At 35.4% G+C, this 20,737-nt stretch overlaps 1 protein-coding gene, 1 long non-coding RNA gene and 1 pseudogene across 5 annotated transcripts in view; 1 reads left to right on the top strand and 2 right to left on the bottom strand.

Moving 5' to 3' along the window:
* LOC306642121 overlaps positions 1–20,737 on the bottom strand; it is a 770,670-nt gene that overhangs the window by 255,275 nt on the left and 494,658 nt on the right. The window lies entirely within an intron of this gene.
* LOC306641334 (aldo-keto reductase family 1 member C4-like) overlaps positions 1–20,737 on the top strand; it is a 295,086-nt pseudogene that overhangs the window by 169,169 nt on the left and 105,180 nt on the right. The window lies entirely within an intron of this gene.
* LOC306642112 (estradiol 17 beta-dehydrogenase 5-like) overlaps positions 1–20,737 on the bottom strand; it is a 179,704-nt gene that overhangs the window by 158,713 nt on the left and 254 nt on the right. Inside the window, exons 2-9 of one of the 3 annotated variants that reach the window (XM_079107582.1) lie at positions 20,204–20,371; positions 19,259–19,375; positions 18,323–18,400; positions 11,475–11,597; positions 9,327–9,436; positions 8,682–8,847; positions 6,175–6,257; positions 4,669–4,920 (exon numbers count right to left, since the gene is read on the bottom strand). In XM_079107582.1, the coding sequence (XP_078963708.1) occupies positions 4,878–4,920; positions 6,175–6,257; positions 8,682–8,847; positions 9,327–9,436; positions 11,475–11,597; positions 18,323–18,400; positions 19,259–19,375; positions 20,204–20,371 (888 nt within the window). In that variant the 3' untranslated portion in view covers positions 4,669–4,877. Of the gene's footprint in view, positions 1–4,668; positions 4,921–6,174; positions 6,258–8,681; positions 8,848–9,326; positions 9,437–11,474; positions 11,598–18,322; positions 18,401–19,258; positions 19,376–20,203; positions 20,372–20,737 lie in introns of those variants that run through there. The other 2 variants (XM_079107581.1, XM_079107583.1) reach the window with 2 other exon arrangements.

The following is a 20,737-nucleotide window of genomic DNA, read 5'->3' as shown; positions in this document are numbered from 1 at the left end:
CTTTTGTAATCTAAGAAAAGGGTTCAGTTGTATAAAGTGAAATGCTGTGACCTAGAAAATTAAATACAAAAGAATTTCATGGCAGATAACCTGCCTAGTGACCTGTGTCTCAAACTGATTTTGCTCAGTGCTACAAACCTCACTGAGAGCCCAGCATCTTTACTCTTTGTCCATATACTATGAAAATTCTGCCTGAATGCTCCCATGAAATACAATTTGGATTATCGTATTTCTTGACTTTACCTGAGTTGCAATTCCTGGACATTGTCTCCATCTCTCTTCTCTATTTTTCTGCTCTGATCCTGGCCTCCAGGTGGTCTATGTGGACATGGTGACATGCACCCAAATCTCTCCCTGAATGTCCTCGACACAGGGAAAAGTACCTTTGCTCCACATCCACCACACCTCACTAGTCAGCAACCTCACCCACCTTCCATACTAAACTCAGCTTTGCTATAGAATCTTGGAGTTTATTGAGAAATTAAAACCCAATTTAAATCACAGAAATACAAAAATGTCCAGATTTCAACAGAAATAAAATCTTATGTCCATATATAAACATTCATATCATATAAGGAGTTTGTATTCATCCATAAATATCTCAGATTCTCAAATGATAAATTCTAAAGAAAATTTCTGTGTCTAAAATATAGCCAACCAATCCTCCACTGCAAGAAATCTTACCATATTCTGCAAAGGACCACTGTTGTATTATATCTGAGATAAAAGAGTTATTCCTATATTATAGACATATATTTGCACACATAAATCCATGTATTATATAAACCCACACATTTATGTTCTCATAAGCAATTATATTGAGAATACTGTAACTTTGATAAAGTTACAGTCCAGTTAAAGTCTGGAAAGTATTTGAAGAGGGGTCTACTTTCTCAAAATGTAGAGCAAACAACTTCAGTAGGCCCTTTGATCACAAATCCCTGTTTACACTGAGACACACACTTCCTAATTTGTCTCTCCTTTGAGGTTGGCCTGCTGTGCACATCCATGATGATCAGCCCAGCTGTTCAGCAGGGTCTCCAAGAGGGAAACAGATGTCTCCTACCTTGGAATTCCAAGTTTAATTTGGAATATGGAAAAAAATATTAAAAGAGGTTTGTCACACTTTGCTAAAATGATGACAGGTGTCCTGTGGTATATATACTGGAGAAAAGTCTGAAGGTCAGCAGACTCTTTTTGCTTATTCTCCAAACTATGGAAATTTTCTGTCAGAACTTAAATATCCAACAAAGAGAAAATATTACATTTATAAAGGCTAAGCAAGAACCATATTGTAACATTAAGCAGATGAATAACAAAAAAAATAAATAAATAAAAGCTGTTTGTCATGTTGTATAAATTGTTGACCATCATAATATTAAAAAATGTTAGGTTCTGATGCTTTCAGATATGAAGTAAAAGGAAATTCAACTCTACTTTGTTTAAAATTTGAGATAACTGATGCAGGTCACTGTGAGCGGAACTAACACTTAAATTCCTAATAATTCTATAAGAAATATTGATGTCATGTATATGTATTGTGGGAAAATGTAGTACTAGGTACTTTATTTGTGAATTTCTACTTTTGCCTAAGACTTAAATGTGGTCCTCTCAGTCTGCTATCATCTGCATTCTGTTACCAAACCATTTCTTCATACACTCCTTTCATTCTCTTAGTTTATGTGTCTGCCCAAGATATGTGGATATAACCTGTCATTCTTCATGCTTACAACTGAAGCTATCAGATTTTGGCATTTTCAACTCCAAAAATTTCTACTCATACATAAACTATGTTTGAGATAACTGAAATGGAATTTTAACTTTATTCCATGCTATGCATGTCTCTTGCTCTGTTGCTTCTACTACATCTCCATTCATCAAAATCCTGATCCATCAGAGTTGAGGACATTGAGTCTCTCCTCTTTCCTCTGTCAAGTTCCTATTAAAGCTGACGTATTCACATGGCATTAAGTAATAAAGAAAGTGAAAGTTGGTCAGACTTCTCTCACTGTCTCTACATGTCTCCTCTAACAGATCTGCTGCTGGGTGAGGCCTGTCAATTTCACCCGTTTATCTTACCTAGTACCAACTATAGAGTAAACTTGCCTCAAAGGAGAACTTACCACTCCTCTATTTACAAGTACCCATTATCTCACATTGAGTCTGAACCCAAAGACTCATACTCTTTAATTCTGAATTAAATCTTAAGATATTACAAGGTTTTAAGTGTGTCAAGCAGGCAAAGGTCTAGACAAAACTGGAATCTTCAAATCTATGGAAATAATTAATTTTTTCAGTACGACACAATGATTGAGTTGGTTATCTCCCCATCATCCCTTTTCCAAAAGATTATTTCTTTGATTTACTCATGTTAATTTCATTGGCATTATCATGTGGTCACCATGTGAAATGGACTGTAACCCTGCGCTAGTAAATGGTATATGAGAAGAATCCTGTGGGGGCTTCTCTACAAGCATTCTATTGTTCTATACAAATTTTTTTTTATAGAGTTGACTTCTCATTCTCAACTGGGAATAACACTGCTGTGCTTGGTGCTCTCCTCCCAGCCTGAAAATCATGTCAACAAACACAAGAGAGAAATGACAGGAGCAGATGGGAGAAATTTTAGACTCATGTATAAATAAACCTGATATGAAATTAAACCTGTCTATCAGCTTAAGGCAGCATGATAATTTTATGGGATTTTCTGACATGTGATATCCAAACAAAAGTAACCGCTGAAAATAATAAATTTCTACTTGAATCCCCTGCACTTACTGCATTTTGTCTACATCCAAGAGCATAAAGAATCTTTGAAAGCTGCTGAATCCCCCTGGAAATATAAGCCCCTTTGGTTGGCCACTGTATGTGCAGAAGCTGCAGCAATGTTGCAAAGGGCCTGAATTTTGTCCTCCAGTTTTCTAGCATCACGGTACATTTTCCATGCACTGTAAAAGACTACTGGTACTTATTCTAATTATTTTCATTAAAAGCGACTAAAATAAAATAATATTCACTATCTTCTATTTTCAATGGTATATAAAGAATTTGTGGGAAACTTTATCTAAGATACATAAAATGGCACCTAATTAATGTGGCCCATTCATTATGTAACTTAAAATTTATTTTCTGCATCTTACATGTGCCATGGAATCTGGTGTTTTCTGGAATTTGAGTAACATGCTGTTTTCCTGATCTGCTGAGACATGTCATCTAATTTCAGAAACTATCAAAGAGGTTAAGCTGTCTCCCTGGCTGGGAGGATGAAGCAAGCTGTTTTAGAGATGATAAGCACAGGTGTGTTACCCAATATCTTCCAAAGGTTGTGACCAAAGAAATTGCAGTGACTTTAAGTACAGTTACTTTGCTTTGAGGGTAGAAATTTATAGCTCTGATGACACCACACATGCACCAAGACCATATTGCTAGGCAGCTTTGGCAATAGTGGGCAAACACACTGACATTGTCTGCCATTTGGAACCACATTTTTCTTTATTGCATGCTTTCTAATTTCTTTATAAAACTGAAACTTCCAAGATCTTCTATAGTGTTCATTCATAAGACTTGAATGGTTTCTTGATGTTTCCATGGGACAAATTCAAGATTTTCTAATCCAACCTTTTCTCAAATCACTCTATGTTCTACTTTTCCCACTCATTTATAAGATTTCATTCAGTAAATGCATCCTAACAGACATAAAAATTTCCAAACATATTGTAATTAAAGTTGTTTCAGTTTTTCTTAAGAATACTAATCATGACTCTAATGAGGCATTGAATAAAGTATGTAAAAAGCTCTTTTATATCTCCATAATAAAATTATCAAAAGAATATTTGTGGTATGTCAGACAGAGTAGAGGAGAAAAATGAGTGGAAGGAGGCAGGGCAAACAGATGTATGTGTAAGTAACCGGGGAAAGAAATACCTACACTATTATACTTTTACCATGCATGTATATAGTAGAGTAAATCAATATTTCAAATCATGTACATATATAAATGTACATTACACCATTTGAATTAAAATAACAATAATAGAAGGGAATTAAGCAAAGTAGAGCAAGCACATCAGGGAGAGGGAGGAGGACAAAGAAGGGGAGATTATTGAGGAATGAGACTAATCAAATGTTATGTGCGTGTATGAATTTGGCATCATGCATCTTTTATTATGTATAATTATAATTGCCAAAAAACAAAACAAAAGCATTTTGAAAGATATTTCCCAAACAGCTGAGTGTTCAACTCTGCCCTCTTCTCCTTAGCACATCTGAATCTTCATTCTGTTAATCTCGCAGGTTATCATCTCAAATCCTTGACAATAATATAAAAGGAAAATATCATTCTCCAGTTTCCAGGATCTCTCTTCCTTGAGCTGCAGATAGGGAGCCCTTGGACTGCTGCTCATCCTTGTCCTGTGTGCTTCATCTTGCAGAACAAAAACCATAATATAATTGCAATCTCTTGGGGATTACACTATGGGTTGGAAAAAGACTAACTAATCAATATCAGCAGCTAATTTGCTAGAACCTGAAAGCTCCTCTCTACTCCCACCAAAGAACTTTGTATCTCCAAATCCCTGCTTACAGGCTTGTAGCCTAATTAATTTTTGTTCATAATGAGTCAAAATGAAACAAAACATAAATATAATAGAGACAGTGCAGGTAAGTATCTTGAGGAATGAAATTTTATTTTGTTTTCAAATATTGTGAAAACTTAGTGCCTTCTTTAGTGGACTAGTGATCCTTGCTGTAGCAGAATGGGAATTGCTAAGAAGCATGGAATAACAGAAGTGATGCATCTAATCATCAGTATCTTAACATCTCACACATCTCTATCAAGGTCGGATATACTAGTAGAAGATATGACGAAGGTGTCCATATCAATATTCATCAGCAAAAGGATAATTTGGATGGTCAGCAGCACTAAAATGAAAAAAAAAATGTGTAACAGACTAAGTGACTCCATTTCAATAGGACTAAACAAGTGCTCCATTATATTTCCCCGGTGGGATAGAACCTGACACTTCTACTTTCATGATCATAGTATATAGGAAATGTTTCTTACACTTATAACTAAATTATTCAAATTTTATTCTCTTGTAGAGAATGTAACACAAAGAATTGACAGACACAAGAATTCACTTGTATGTATCTCCCTTACCCCTACACTATATCTACTAAAACCAAGAAATCTCTTCTGTTTTCATATTCTCAGGGAAAGCAAAAAGAGAATGCACCATGTTCATTTACTTACTTTGTGCAGGAGGACATCTCCATTTATGCCATGTTTAGTATCAGGTCAAACTCAGATACTGACCAATACAAAAAGGATTTTAGGTGTGTAGTATATTGCTAGCAATGTCACTTCCATTTAACTAATTCATTCATTATTTGCTCAGTGTCCATCACATGCTACATAATGCTTGATTAAGATTGAAAAGACTGTTGATTATAAGAGATACTTGCAAATACTAGAAGCTCACCCTATCATATTAAGATCTCCGTAATTCACAAGTAGCACAATGGAAAATCATTACTTGTTGAAGTATTTAATATGAAGTGAGAATTGCCAAAGTCTTGCCACTATCTCTTGACATTATGTTCTTACTTTGTCCTTCATTTATAGCTGTATTAACAAAGATATTAGTAATGATAATTATATATCTGCCAGTATTGAAGCGCATGAAATTTTGCATTATCTAATCTCTTTTCATACATCATCACCTTTATTTTAATTCTACAAAAAAGATGCTATAGCAAATCTCCTCTCATACATCATCACCTTTATTTCTATTATGAATTAAAATTCCAACAGGCAGAGTTTAATATATTCCTTGTTTATCCTCACTTGTAGTATATGTTCAATGCCAGGTTTTATAAACAGAAAACATAACAAATGAAAAAAAGATTTTGTATTTTCTATCAATTGTTTCAACAAGGGTTTTTTGTGCACATTCTTCCCTTGCTGTTGTATCTGTCTTCTCAAAAATGATTTTATTCTTTGCATTGAGATGCCCACATTTTCAAACTTCAAACCAAATATTCTCCCAACAGCATTGTTGGAAGCTACTTTTAAGCCAATTGCAGTATGTGAGTTCTGATCAAGGCTGCACTGAAAAGGAGAGCAAGTCTTGAAACTAAACAAGTAAACGCCAAATGTCTTCTAAAGGTACTTACGACTTAAAGGTAACATATCGAAAATTTCTGTTCAGGCCATCCAGGTCTTTCATGTCTTCTGCAGTCAGCTCAAAATCAAAAACCTATCACACAAGTAGAAAACTTTTAGCATTTAGTGTACATATTGCCAACCCAAGAAATCCAGAGAAATCAGATAAATTTCAAAAAGCTATTAAAGACATCAAGCAAAACACAGGAATGGACAATAAATATCAGGTGAAAATTGAATAGAAATCATTTTTGGCATGTAATATACAGAAATTGCACTAACTACAGTCAAAAAGAAATCTCAAAAAGATGCTGCAGCAAAACAAAGCTAATGTTATTAAACATTAACTCTGTTCATGCATTAAATGACCAAAAAAATCTAGGGCAAAATTTTGAAATATGTAAGAAAATTCAATACTTGTTAAGGATAGAGTTTGATTTCTGTATCCCATCAATGAAAATTTTAAACTCCAAAAATAATTTTTGTTCAACATTCTTAGGAAAGGTTTGTGAAACTACAAACTACATCCTGTTAAAAACAAAGGACCTAGCTCAAAGAGAATCATCTTTTCTAAATTTGAGACATTTTCAACATGGAAAAATATTTTAGTTACTTGCTAACATACTGAAAACTCTGAATACATAAATCCTCAGAAATTTCTTTAAAAATGGTGAGAGAGTAAAATATCATTTAACAATGGAGACATTATAAAAATAGCATTCTCTGCATTCTTGTTTAAAATTTTCTGTACGTTTGGAAATTCTCAGTATAAAAAAGGATATTTTATTTAAAGATATCAAAATTATCACTCCTATATGAATAAATCTCACAAAGTTAATATAAATTTCTTCATAGATAAAATTACTGCAATATGTTTAAATACAAGCTTAATAGCAAAAACTCTTGAAAATAATGGACTAGAATCTTTACTATTTCAAAAAATATTCCCTCCAAAGTTATTGAGTGTTCCAAAGCAATATCAAGCCAAGGAGACAATATGCATACAGATTCCTAAGGTAAATTTAAATTTCTTGTAATAGATTAATGTAGAATACCAAGATATTTTAAAATGAATGAAGAACTAAGGAAATTCATCACAGTTTTGGACAGAAAGACTGATTTTCCAATGTAATTAAGACAATGGAAAGGATCAATTAAGACAACTGATGGGAAAACTAGCCAGAAATGAACCTCTTACTTCTGGGAAGTTTAGCTAGGGACATTTTACAATTATGTGCATGTTTGGATTTTTATGAAAACATGTTAAAAAACTGCAATTGAATTAAGTTTGGAATTTTAGACAGTAACATTTCCATAAAGAAAGGTAATAGAATTCTGTTGAGATCTCAATAAGAGAAAAAGTATGACCCTCATTCTTCACAAACTGAAGGCATAAAGACAAAAATTAAAGAAGAAACTATTCATGAAAATATACCAAAAGGAGAATGAAAGTACAAGTGAGAGAATATATTTCAACAAATACATCTGCATCTGAACACATAAACAAGGTAAATTGTTTGCAAAAATGCTCCCCCCAAAAAATTCACTCCTCCTAGTCTCCAAACCCTTTCCTATGTGAATTTGCAGCACCTTTCACAAAGAGACAGTGTCTATTTCCCCACTTCTAGGGTATTGCCATGTCTCTAACTTGCTGTATCCATTAGAACATGGCAGAAGCAGTGACAGGCTCATTCTGAGCAGAGGCATGAGAAGGCTCTGCAAGGATCCATTCACTTCATGAGGACAGTGGTAGTGATGAGGTGAAGCGTGCATAATCGACTGGTGGATGTGAAGTTCTGTGGAGGGGAGTTCAGGCTCCCCAGACAACAGAGCAAGCAGGACTGAAGCAGAGGGAACACTCTCTTCTGCAGAGGCATAGGAGAGTTTATTACAAATACTAGAGAAGTAATGGAGCCTGAAGACATTCAATGAGTTCAGGCCAAGTCAAGGCAAATAGTCAAAGCAAAGAATCATGAGATAAACAAATGCTCTTTGCACTAACCTTGATATTTTGGATGATTTGATTGAACTTGCTCTAAGTAATGATCCAATAAATATCTTCTACTTGGACATGAAATCACAACCTATTTAAATGGGCATTTCATAAACTGTTAACAAGTCCAAATGCTCAAAATGAAATAAAATATGAATATTAAAATAGGTTGAGATTTGAGAAAATGTAAAATAAAATCATAATTCATAGAATAAAAATCATCCAATCCAACTTTTCATCTCAGAAAATAAAAACAAAGATGTCATTTGCATAGGGTGTCACAAGACTTGCATGTCAATAATGAAAACCAAATCTCTCTGCTTTATCCAATCCTACTTCTAATGTTTTGTACTCCTTGTCCCATTGTAGAAAGAAAACACATAACTAAAAGTATATAAATCCTTACCTGTAACAGATCTTCAAGGGATATTGACATGACCCAAATGTGTACTTATATATTCCAAAGAATCACACATGTGAACATTACTGTTTAGCAACCTGAATACACACAGACCTCCTCTATACCTGACTGTTCTCTTTGATCCGTTTCTCATTGAAACTCTTGACCACGACCACAACACCACGCTGCAACTGGTAGCGCAAGGCAATCAGGGCTGGAGATCGCTTGTGTTTTATTGCCAAGGCACCAAGAACTGGATCATCCAAGAGAAATGGGTCACTCTGGGCAACACTGGGAGAAAAGACAGAGATGCTGAAATCCTGAAAATGAGTTAGTTAGGAGCCATTCATTTATTTCTAATGCTTCTGGGGGAGGGTGTAGTTTAGTGTGGGTTGAATCCAACAGCATTCTACCACAGAGCCAAAAGGTTACCTTTTCAGTTTTATTTTGACACAGGGTCTCACTAAGTTCCTGAGACTAGACTCAAGTTATCAGTCTTACTGTTTTAGCCTCCAAAGTCAGTGGGTTCAAAGCAAGCACCACTGCACCCACTACACAGACTTAGGTCTCTTTCATCCACTTTACATTGGCATCCTCAGATATGGTCCTGGACCAGCAGCATCAGTGTCTTTTGGGATCTTCTCAGAAGTGTAAATGCTACCCTCTCCCAGGGTCAGTTGAGAATAATCTTCTGAAGTATGAGTCTTATAGGACTATAAAGTATTCATAAACAATAACATTTTAAGTAAAAACCCTCATTTTCTCATTACCACTCTGGGTATCTTTGAGTCCCAAGAGCACCATAGGCCACCAGAACAATGCCTTTTGATTTGCAGAAGTCCAGCAGTTTCCTCTGATTGTGATAAACATGACATTCTACCTGCAGTGGAGAAGACATAGGGTTTCTAAATTTACAAAAGGCTAATGTTAATATAAAAACAAAATAACAGAAAAAGAAGCTAAGCTTTAAAAATTGTGCAACTTGGATTCAAATTGTGCCATAAATTAAGAATTTGGATAGAGACTCATGAGGACAAGTGTGAAGGACATTTGGTAGTTGTTCTATAGGGGACATTGGGATAAATTTGTTCATCAAAAACAATGAAACCAGATTCCAGAACACAGGCAGCTTAGAATAATTCCCCCTAACCATAATTTCTGAGAATATGTTCTAATAGATCTAGTGAGTGTGGGCCAAAGTGAAGAAAACTTGAAAATCTCCCCTTTGCAGGACAAGAACATGCATAATGAGACGTGGAGATCTCATGGAACCCTACTGTCTGTCAACAGTCAAGGAGTGAATCTGGGCAGGTACTGAAATCTTACATGGAACTCCAAATAAAGCTGGAAAGCAGGTGGGCGTGCCATTCCTGTCCTCTCTGAGCAGATTCACTCTGTTCCTTGGTAGTTTGGCCTTTTCCCCTTTCTTATCCTAATAAACTCATGTCTACTACTCTGAGCAACATGTCTGCAATTGTCCTAGTGTGTTGCAAAACCCAGTAACGAAGACCACCCTGGTTGCCTTGGCTCCTTCACAGGCCCTTGAATTATAATAAGAAATTCAACTCTAACTACTTACTCACTGAGAATGGGAATGTAAACAAGTTAACAGATATAAAAGGAGAGTTTGAAAAAACATCAATATTATTTGGAAAAGTATTGAGTGAAGAGTCTGTGTGAAAAGATCTTTAAAAAAAAAAAAAAAAGCAAAATGTGAACCAAAGTTTCCTCCTGGAAATGAGGAAAAATTATAAAAGATATTTCAGAAAAGAAATGGGAAATTTGAACACAGACTGGATTTAGATGATGTGAGAGACTTAGTAAGAACATTATATATAATAATAAATATGTGCAATGAGAAATCAGCTTTATTCCTAAGAGATACTCTCTGAGGTCTCTTAAAGTGAATAGCCTAATCTAAATTTGCTTTGAAGGGAATCTGGAAAATCCTATGCATAAGTATGCAGATATATCGACATCTTTCACTGATCCAAGAAGTCAGCAATTTTAGGTATATGGAGGGAAACATGAATTTTCTGTACTATAATCTCACTTTTTGTATGTTTGAAATTTTTCATGATAAACAATTTGGGCAAATTCAATTCTAAATTTATTTTCAACTTTTTAACATTTATATTAAATTCTTGGTGCTCTATCAACCTATGTGAAGTCATGAATTTTATAGGCTAGGTTCACAACTGAAGGCCATTAATCCATGAGAAAATTTATAAAGTGCGCATTAGCACAGAACCTTGCACAGACTAGATGGGATTACATAGTTGATTTATTATTATAAAGCAGGTAAGAGGGGATCAGGCACAAGGCTAACTGTGCATTTTGGTTAAAGTTCTTAACTGTGGATTTCATCCAACTTCAGTATCACCATAAACAAGTAACTTCCTCTCAATTCTTGAACTTTCAAAAGTTCTTCTTTACTCTTCCTGTTAACTGTTCCTCTAGATGCAGGAAATTAAATAAGAGATAAAAGAATCCAGGCATCCAACCTCCACACAGACCCTAACCGCGGATCTTTCCTGTTTTCACTCTTTTCTTGTTCACTTCACATTCATATACACTGGGCTTTCCTACCCACAATTTCGCCCACAGCTCATTCACCAAGAGGTCAAGAACAAGGTCACCTTACCCCTGAAGTTGGATGAACAGTCACTCTCCTCCTTGGTCACATCTACATCACAAGATTCCTCCATAAACTGGGCACTAATGTCTTCCCTCATTGTCACAAGGGAGTCACCCAGCAGAGATAACAACTGAGAACCCTCCACACACTCCAAGACAGTGGCACTAATTTTAGATTATTCTGTTCCCCAAAGGCAAATGAACTGAGGATCAGGACTCATGACAATAGTGGAGAAATAAGTAAAAGAATAAGAGATATTGATGAGGCTCAGGGGTCTCACCTGGTTGCACACAGGCTTATACCTGAGGCCTGGTTTATTCAGGATCATCTCCAGCTGGCTGCGGTTAAAGTTGGACACCCCAATGGACTTGGCCAATCCTGCATCCTTACACTTCTCCATGGCCTTGGGAGGAAGGGGTTGTGAAAAGTCATTTCTACAATCAACTGTGTCAATGTAAATGCAATATAGAGTGATAATGTCTAGAAATCACAATAAACTGGCTACATTAATGTTAAGAAGAGAAAAATGAGCAGATGCCAGAGATCTTCTCTGGGGGTCAGAATGCAGCTGCCCCTGAGTTCACTGCTACAGCTGTGCAGAGGTGTACTCTCCAGGGACCATGGCTGCCCACGCTGCTGCAAATGTCTGGAAGGTTTCCCTAGGCACCACTGTCCAGCACCTCTGCTGTTGCCCAGAAGTTTTCTCTTGGGTCACAGCTGACCCTGATACCACTGCAACAGGTGTTCCGAGGCCTTTTCTCTGGGCACTTGTGCTATTGATTCTTTCACAGTTGCCATTTTCTGGAGGTCTGTTGTCCTCTATGCTGCCTCAGATGCCTGGCTGCCATGGACACTGCTGCTGCTGCTAACTTAACAGTGCTGCTTCTAAGGCCTCTTCCACTCCCTGGGGGTCACCCAGTGGTCTTCTCTCTGGTTGCTGCTGCAACTGTATCTATAGCCAACTCTGCCACCACCGCTGCCCCAGTACCCCACCTACTGCCAATGTTACCAATATTACAGCTTCTGCTGAACCCCTGCTTGCTGCCACCAATTCCTGCTACTACCACTTCCAACATTGCCCAGGGGTCTACTGCCAGAGGGATGTCCGGTTTGGTTGCCCACAGCTACATCCAGTTTGAGATGCCAGCCAGAGTCTGGGGTTCATTTGGGGTGCCAGTGTGATTGCTGCCACTGCTGTTGTGGAGTGCAGCTCTTCCAGTCTGGGCACACCAGCTGGGACCTGGAAGTTCAGTGTCTGGGTGTCTATGGGTTTGGCTGCAACTGGGGTCTTCCTCCTGGAAGTGGGTGTTTCTACCATCTAGTTACTGTCTCTCAGAATTGCTCATCCCTCGTGGTCTCTCTCCAAATTCCAGTGCCATTGAGATCTTGGGATTACAACATTGGCTAACCCAGGATATCTCAGTCCTAGACCACTGAGGTAGTGACTGGGTCTGACTGGGCCTGTCCATGCCAGGCACGCTTGTGGGAAATCAGAGACAGGGCTAAGAAGCATTTGGAAGCTCACAGAAATAGTTGTTCAGTTTTCCACCATGATTTATTTTATTTTTATTTATTTCTTGTCTGGCATCTCTGTACACCATATTTGGAGAAGGGTTTGTTTTTTCTGCATCAGTTTCTTGAAGACTGTGATATATGCATGGTGTTTTTTAATTCAGCTATATATTTTTTTTTTTTTTTTTTTTTTTTTTTGCGGTGCTGGGGATTGAACCCAGGGCCTTGTGCTTGCAAGGCAATCACTCTACCAACTGAGCTATATCCCCAGCCCTCTGCTATATATTCTTATATTTTTAATTATTTTTCTCTTTATATGTATTGTTCTTCTCATTTTTCTATCTTCCAAGATTCCTTTCCTGCCTTTTTTCCACCTAGCATCCAATCTCCTTTGGTGTCTCTTCACTCTTCCTGTGGATTTTCTTTTGGATTGTCTCTTTCTCCCTCATGCCCTGGACTGTTTCTGTTTTATCTTCCCCACTATTTGAGATTTTAAATCCATTTGGCAAATTTTCTCTTTTTATTGCAGACAGTGATTGAACTCATCTTTGCCGTTTTAGTGAGAGGGCAGTGGACACCTACTGGGAGCTACTGGATTTGAGGCTGTGTATTGTTTGCACTGGGTGTTGTTGATATCAGTCTCCTTCTGAAATGTAGGACCCTGGAAATCTTCAGTGACAAAATAGGTCTACAGGGTAGAATCTGTATTGCCCCAGATCCACACAACTAGATGGGAGAACACACAGACAGCCATGGAAAACAAGGGGAGCAAACCAAGCTGCCCCAATAAGAGAAACCCCTGACAATGCAGTAGAAGAAATGCCCAAGAAGGCATTTAGAAAGTACCTAGTCTGATCTGTGAAGAAAAGAATGATATAAAGAGTGAAATCAAAGAGAAAATACAGGAAGTGAAAGATCACTTCAATAAGGGCTTAGAGATTGTGAAAAATAGCAGAAAACCTCAAAATGAAGAAATCAAAAATCAAATTATAAATTCAATGGAAAATATCACTAACAGACTAGATCATTTGAAAGAATCTAAGACAATGAAGACAAAATACTTAATATTGAAAATGAAGTGAAATATGCAGCAATGATCGTAACGATCATACCAACAGAACTTCCAAGAATTATGGGATTCATGAAGAGACTAAATTTAAGTTATCATGATAGAAGATGGAGAAGAGACATAAACCAAAGGAATGCACAATATTTTCAATGACATAATATCAGAAAATTTCTCAAACCTAAAGAATGAAATGTAAAGTCAAATACAGGAGGCATACAGGGCCCCAAATATATAAAATTACAGCAGACCTGCACAAGTACACATTATAATGAAAATGACCAAAACACAGAATTAGGATAAAATATTAAAGGCTATGAGAGGAAAAACAATGCAAACTATGTATAGGTGAAAACAAATTTGAATCTCAGCTGATTTCTTAACCCAGACCCTCAAGGCTAGGAGGTCATGGAACAAGAGTTTTCAAGCTCTGAAACATAATGAATGCCAACCAAGAATTTTATATCCAGCAAAATCGTTTCAGATTTGAATTTGAAATAAAAACATTCCATGAGATTCAAAAATGAAGAGTTCATGATTAGAAAGCCTGCATTTCAGAACATTCTCAACAAAATATTTCACAAGGATGAAGTGAAAAAAAAAAAAATAACCAGCAAAGGTAGGAACTACACTAAAGGAATAATCAAAAAACAAACTAAATCAAACCAAAAACCAGAAATAAGCCAAATGACTGGGAATGCAAGTCATATCTCAGTAATAATCTTGAATATTAATGGAATAAATTAATATTCCATTAATGGAAAGCAATACCTAGAGGAAATTAAGTGGATGATGATATGTAATGGGGGCGGAGTGTGGAGAGTGAGAAAAATGGAGGAACTTTAGATTATGTAAAAGGAAATGAGAGGGGGTTATGTAAAATTGTAGAATGAGACAGACATTGTTACCCTATGTACATGTATGATTACACAAATGGTATAGTATGAATCTACATCATGCACAATGATAGAAACAAAATCATGTACTCTGTGTACAATGAATCAGAATGCAGTCGCTAAAAGGAAAAAATAAATAAATTAATTAAAAAAACCTATGGGCTTAATGCTAAAAAAAAAAAAAAGTCAACAAATAAATAATCTAACATTACATACAAAAGTCCTAGAAATAGAAGAACAAATCAACACCACAAATAGGAGACAGGAAATAATGAAGAGATAAAATCAATGAAATTAAAACAGAAGAAACTATTGAAAAAAATTGACAAAACAAAAAGTTGATTCATTGAAAAAAATCAATAAAATAACAAAGAGAAAGAAAACTCAAATTAGAAAATATCACAACAGACATAACTGAAGTAGAAAATATAATGAGAAATTAATATGAAAATTCATACTCCAATATAATAGAAATTTACAAATTTCTGGAGACATATGACCTACCTAAAATGAATCAGGAGGTCATACACAATATAAACAGAATAATTTCAAGTAATGAAATGGAAAATATTAAAAGCTACCAATTAACAAAAGTCTTGGACCAGAAGGATTCTCAGCGGAGTTCTACAAGTTCTTCAAAGAAGAATTAACGAAAATGTCCCTTAAATTTTTCCATGAAATAGAAAAGGAGGGAACACTTCCAAACTCATTCTATGACGATGTCATCACCCTGATATGAAAAGCAGAAAAGGACACATAAAAAATGTATGCAGACCAATATCCCTCATTACTATAGATGCAAAAATTCTCAATGAAATGATGGCAACTTGCATACAAAAACATATTCAATAGACAGTGCACCACAAGAAAATAGGGGACATCCAAGGGATGAAGAGTTGGTTCAACATATGGAAATCAGTAAATGTAATTCATCATATGATCACCTTAACAGATGCAGAAAAAGCATTTGACAAAATACAGTACCTAGAAGGAAATAGAAAAAACTAGGGATAGTAGGAACGTGCCTCAACATTATAAAAGCCATATATGCTAACCCAAGTTCAACATGATCTAGATAGAGAAAAATTGAAAACATTAACTCTAAAAACTGGAACAAGACAAGGATACCCTCTTTCACTATGGTTTTTGAACATTGTCCTTGAAAATCTAACCAGAACAAGTAGAGAGAGGAAAGAAATTAAAGGTATGCAAATAGGTACAGAAGAACTCAAACTATCACTATTTGGTAATGACATGATTCTATATTTGGAAGATTCAAAAAATTCCACCCAAAACATTGTAGAACTAATAAATGAATTCAGCAAACTAGCAGGATATAAAATCAGTAGCCATAAATCAAACACGTTTCTTACATCAGTAATGGATCCTCTGAAAAAGAAATAAAGAACACTGTCCCATTCACAATCACCACAAAAATTAAAGTAAAATAGTTGGGAATCAAGCTAACACAAAAGGTGAGAGACCTCGACAAAAGAAATTATGGAACACTAACAAAAAAAATTAAGGAGGACCTTAGAAGATGGAAAGATATTCCATGCTCCTTGATAGGCAGAATTAATACTGTCAAAATGGCCATACTATCAAAAGCTTTATATAAATTTAATGCAAATTCTCTTTTCATAGAACTAGAGAAAGAAATCACAAAATTTATTTGTAAAAATAAGAAACCCAGAATAACAAAAGCAATTTTAGCAAGAAAACTGAAGCAGAAAGCATAATAATACCAGACTTGAAACTATACTACAGAGTTAGAGTAATAAAAACAGCATGGTATTGACACCAAAACAGACATGTAGACCAATGGTACAGAATAGAAGACACAGAGACATATGCACGTAAATACAGGTATCTCATACTGGACTAAGGTGCCAAAAATCTTCACTGGAGAAAAGAAACTTATTCAACAAATGGTGCTGGAAAAAATGGACAGCCATATGTAAAGAATTGAAATTAAACCCTTATCTCTCACCCTGCATGAAATTCAAATCATGGTGGATCAAAGTTTTAGGCACTAGAACAGAGACCTTGTGATGGCTAGAAGATAAAGTAGGCCCAAATCTTCTCCATGTCAGCCTAGGAACTGATTTCCATAATATAATAAGACCTCCAAAGCCAAAGAAGTTAAACCAAGAATGAGAAGTTTGTTGTTTCTTTTCAGCAAAAGTAACAGTCAATAATGTGAAGAGAGAGGCAACAGAAAGGGAGAATATCTTTACCACATGAACCTCAGATAAAGCATTAATCTCGAGGATATATAAAAATCTCAAAAAACAACACCAAAAAAGAAAAACAACAAATAACCAAGTCAATAAGTGGGTTAAGGAAATGAACAGACAATTTACAGAAGAAGATATATAATTGATAAACAAATATAAGAAAAAAATGTTCAACATCTCTAGCAATTAGAGAAATGAAAATCAAAACAACTCTAAGATTTCATCTCACTTCAATCAGATTGGCAATTATCAAGAATAAAAACAACAATAAATGTTGGTGAGGATGTGGGGAAAATGGTACACTCATACATTGCTGGTAGGAATGTAAATAGGTGCAACCATATGGAAAGCAGTATGGAGATTCCTCAGAAAGTTTGGATTGGGCCCAAAATTTGACCCAGTTATTCCACTCTTTTGTTTATACCCAAGGGACTTAAAATCAACATACTACAGTGATACAGCCACATCAATGTTTATAGAAGCTCAATTCACAATAACTGAACTATGAAACCAACCTAGATGCCCTTCAACAGATGAATAAAGAAAATATGATATATCTTTATCTATATCCATATCTATCTGTATATATATGTACATATATATGATGAAATTTTATTACTCAGCTTTAAAGAATAATGAAATTCTGTCATTGACTGGTAAAGGGATGAAGTTAGAGAATGTGATGCTAAGTGAAAGAAGCCAAACCCAGAAAACCAAAGGCTGAATGTTTTCTCTGATATGTGGCTATTAATTCACAATAAGTGGAGGAATAGGTAAGTAAAGACTTATATTTATATTAGGCAGAGGTGAGTGAAGGGAGGAGAAGGGGTATGGGAAAGGAGTGAGAGAGTGAAAGAGACATTATTACCTCATGTAAATTTGTTACTGAATGACTGATGTGATCCTGCAATATGCATAATCAGAAAAAAGAGTGATTACATTTATCTGTGATATATCAAAACACATAAATGCCTTCTACTTCCATGTACAACTCATTAGAACAACTGAAATTTGAAATAAATTAAAAAATAAAATAAAAACAAATGTGGAATGCTGAGGAGAAAAGGAGGAGGAGAAGAAGTAGAAGAAGAAGGAGGAGGAGGAGGAGGAGGAGGAGGAGGAGAAGAAAAATGGTAAATAGAATAGCACAAATTGTTCACAGCCAGAAAAGGCATTTCTGTGTCTCCTTAGGGAATCAGACATTATTGCATGTGGAGGCAGGAGTTGCATATCCTCATGGTCATCAGTTCTTCTCCTCTATTTCCCCGTGTTGCATTCCAGCAATGCATTCCTACCCACTCCAACAACAACAAAATACTCTTTGGAAGATAATGATGTCAAGCACCAAAATTTCAGCAGAAAGCATGAACTCTCACACTTTTTTTTCTCCTGTGTAGTTACTCTTCCAAACACTCACCTCCCATATGGCACAGAGATCTGCTGAGTCATATATAATCTTTCCATTTTCATCTTTTGGAAAATGCTCTTCCCCTGTCTGGAATAGAAGTGATCATAATAGCAATCTTGCTGAATTCTATGTCCATGCAGAGCAATATTCTTAGGTGTACCAATGGAATGGGACACTAAATATCCATAAAATAAGTGAAACAAAACTCTATATTCATCTATTTACAAAATGTTTACAAATGGATGTGAAAGAAACAACTTTCAGGGTTTTGTTTTCTGTATTCTCTTACATCAAATTATATCTATATATATGTTTAAATATATATATATCTATATTATATATATATGTGTGTGTGTGTGTGTGTGTGTGTGTGTGTGTGTATAAATATGATTCAATGAGATTTTCCAAATCACCTAATGAGGTCTCCTAGTTAATTTATGTTGTCTTATTGTCTCTATATATTCTTCTGGGTAATTGCCTCACTGGGAAATTTTGTGGATGTATGAGTTTCTTCTCCAGAAATAATAGATTTGAGTAATGACAGAGGCTAAAGAGTATTCTTTATCTACCTAGACACATGTGGGATCAATGATATGTATGTGCACCAAAGATGGTCATTTAAGTTTGAATTCAAGATTGATGTGATGCTGGAAGATGGAGAGACTCTATAAAATATTAATGACCATGAAACTTGAACTGCCCTAAAGTCATACATACCACCAAAGGAGAAGGATAGGAGAAAACTAATCAAACAATGATGTAGATGTAATGGATCAACAAACACAAATGTTGCTGAAGATTACTTATAACCATAAATATAGTCATAGTTTGGACTTTCTATAAGTCATATTAAGTTTATATTAATTTATAATAGAATCTTAATTCAACCATTCATGATAATGATGGTCATGAAAGTAAATTGGTTTAATGATGCAAATTGCCTACCTTCATTGTCACTGGAAAATGAATAAGGTAGAGATCAACATAGTCAAAACAAAGTTTTTCCAGTGATCTTTCCAAACACGTCTGGACCAGCTCTGGTTGATGAAAAGTTGACCACAGCTGCAGAGGTTAAAGATGGAAATTTGAATGGATTAGTATATTACCCAATTTTCGAATTTATTGAACTTCATATTGAGATAGTTATTTGTCAAATCCTTAGAAATTGACACAAGGAAATTGATCACAGGGAAGATATTCTCTTCAGGTCTTGGGTTTCCAGTCATTGGACCTATTCATGTGAACTGGATTAAATTTTTATTATTATGACTAAGTCAACTAAACTCTGGAAGGAATTACTCATGTGATAAACATTCTAACAAATAACATTATTGAATTTCTGAATAGTGCTTCATGGAAATTACAAAGTTACTGTTAGTCTATCTCATCTATTCATTGCATGATGTAAGAATTTGTAATTATTTTTTACATAACTGAAGGGAAACACATTTGACTATTGCATTATGTTCCAGACATGACTAAAAACACTTTAGCAATATTTACTTTAGTACCCATAGAGCTATCCTACATTGTCCTTTGATAATGACAAAGGTGCCAGTAAATATTTTGAATGATAAGAAATTTTAAAAATCACCCAGGAGATAATGAAACCATAATCTGGTCATAATTCTATCTGATTCTACCACCAATTAAAAAACATACTGCTGATTACAGAATCAGAAAATTAAAGGAACTATAAATTCACAAATTTGTAGACTGTGGGCAGGAATTCACATTGTTCATCTGTTTTAGAAATTGGATATTACATGTGAATAAACATTATTCCAATTATCTACATTCCACCCACAACTGATCACCTAACATAATTTCCAATTCTGTATACCACATTGTAGTAATCATGCAGTAATTTGTATACTGTATACACAATACCTTTGAAGTATAGAATATATCTTCTCTCTTCACAGTGCCATCTGCAATCTTGCTTCTAATAGCCAATCCTACCTCCTCTTCTACTTGGTATACATAAGCACAGTCAATATGGCGGAAACCAGCTTCTATAGCTATTTTGGTGGCCTCTGTTACATTACTATTAGGAACCTAGAGAAATAACCAAAGTGTATTTAAAGAATCATAATAAGTGTGGTAACTAATAGTGAGCAAAATAGACAACTCATTAAGCTGGAAGGAAGATTATATTCCAATGTGTTTTTCAGAATACTGAGTTATGTAATAAACAGCTAGTCCCCTGAACTTTGACTGCTCATTTATCTCCTAGACTTAAGAAGTATCCAAAGAGCAATTTTGGATGTCTTGAGCATAAGCAGTGACCTTACATAACTCAACTTTGCCCATGATTTGTGGTTAGATCAGTATTTGAAGTAATGACTCCAAGCCCATTTTTCTGGGTTATTCCTAGTTAGTTATAAGAATCTGACATTCAGGAATCCTCTTCAGACACAGAAA

The sequence above is a fragment of the Sciurus vulgaris genome (genome assembly GCF_902686455.1).
Source record: "Sciurus vulgaris genome assembly, chromosome: 12".
In the NCBI taxonomy this organism is placed as follows: domain Eukaryota; kingdom Metazoa; phylum Chordata; class Mammalia; order Rodentia; family Sciuridae; genus Sciurus; species Sciurus vulgaris.
This window is presented reverse-complemented; position numbering and strand designations above follow the sequence as displayed.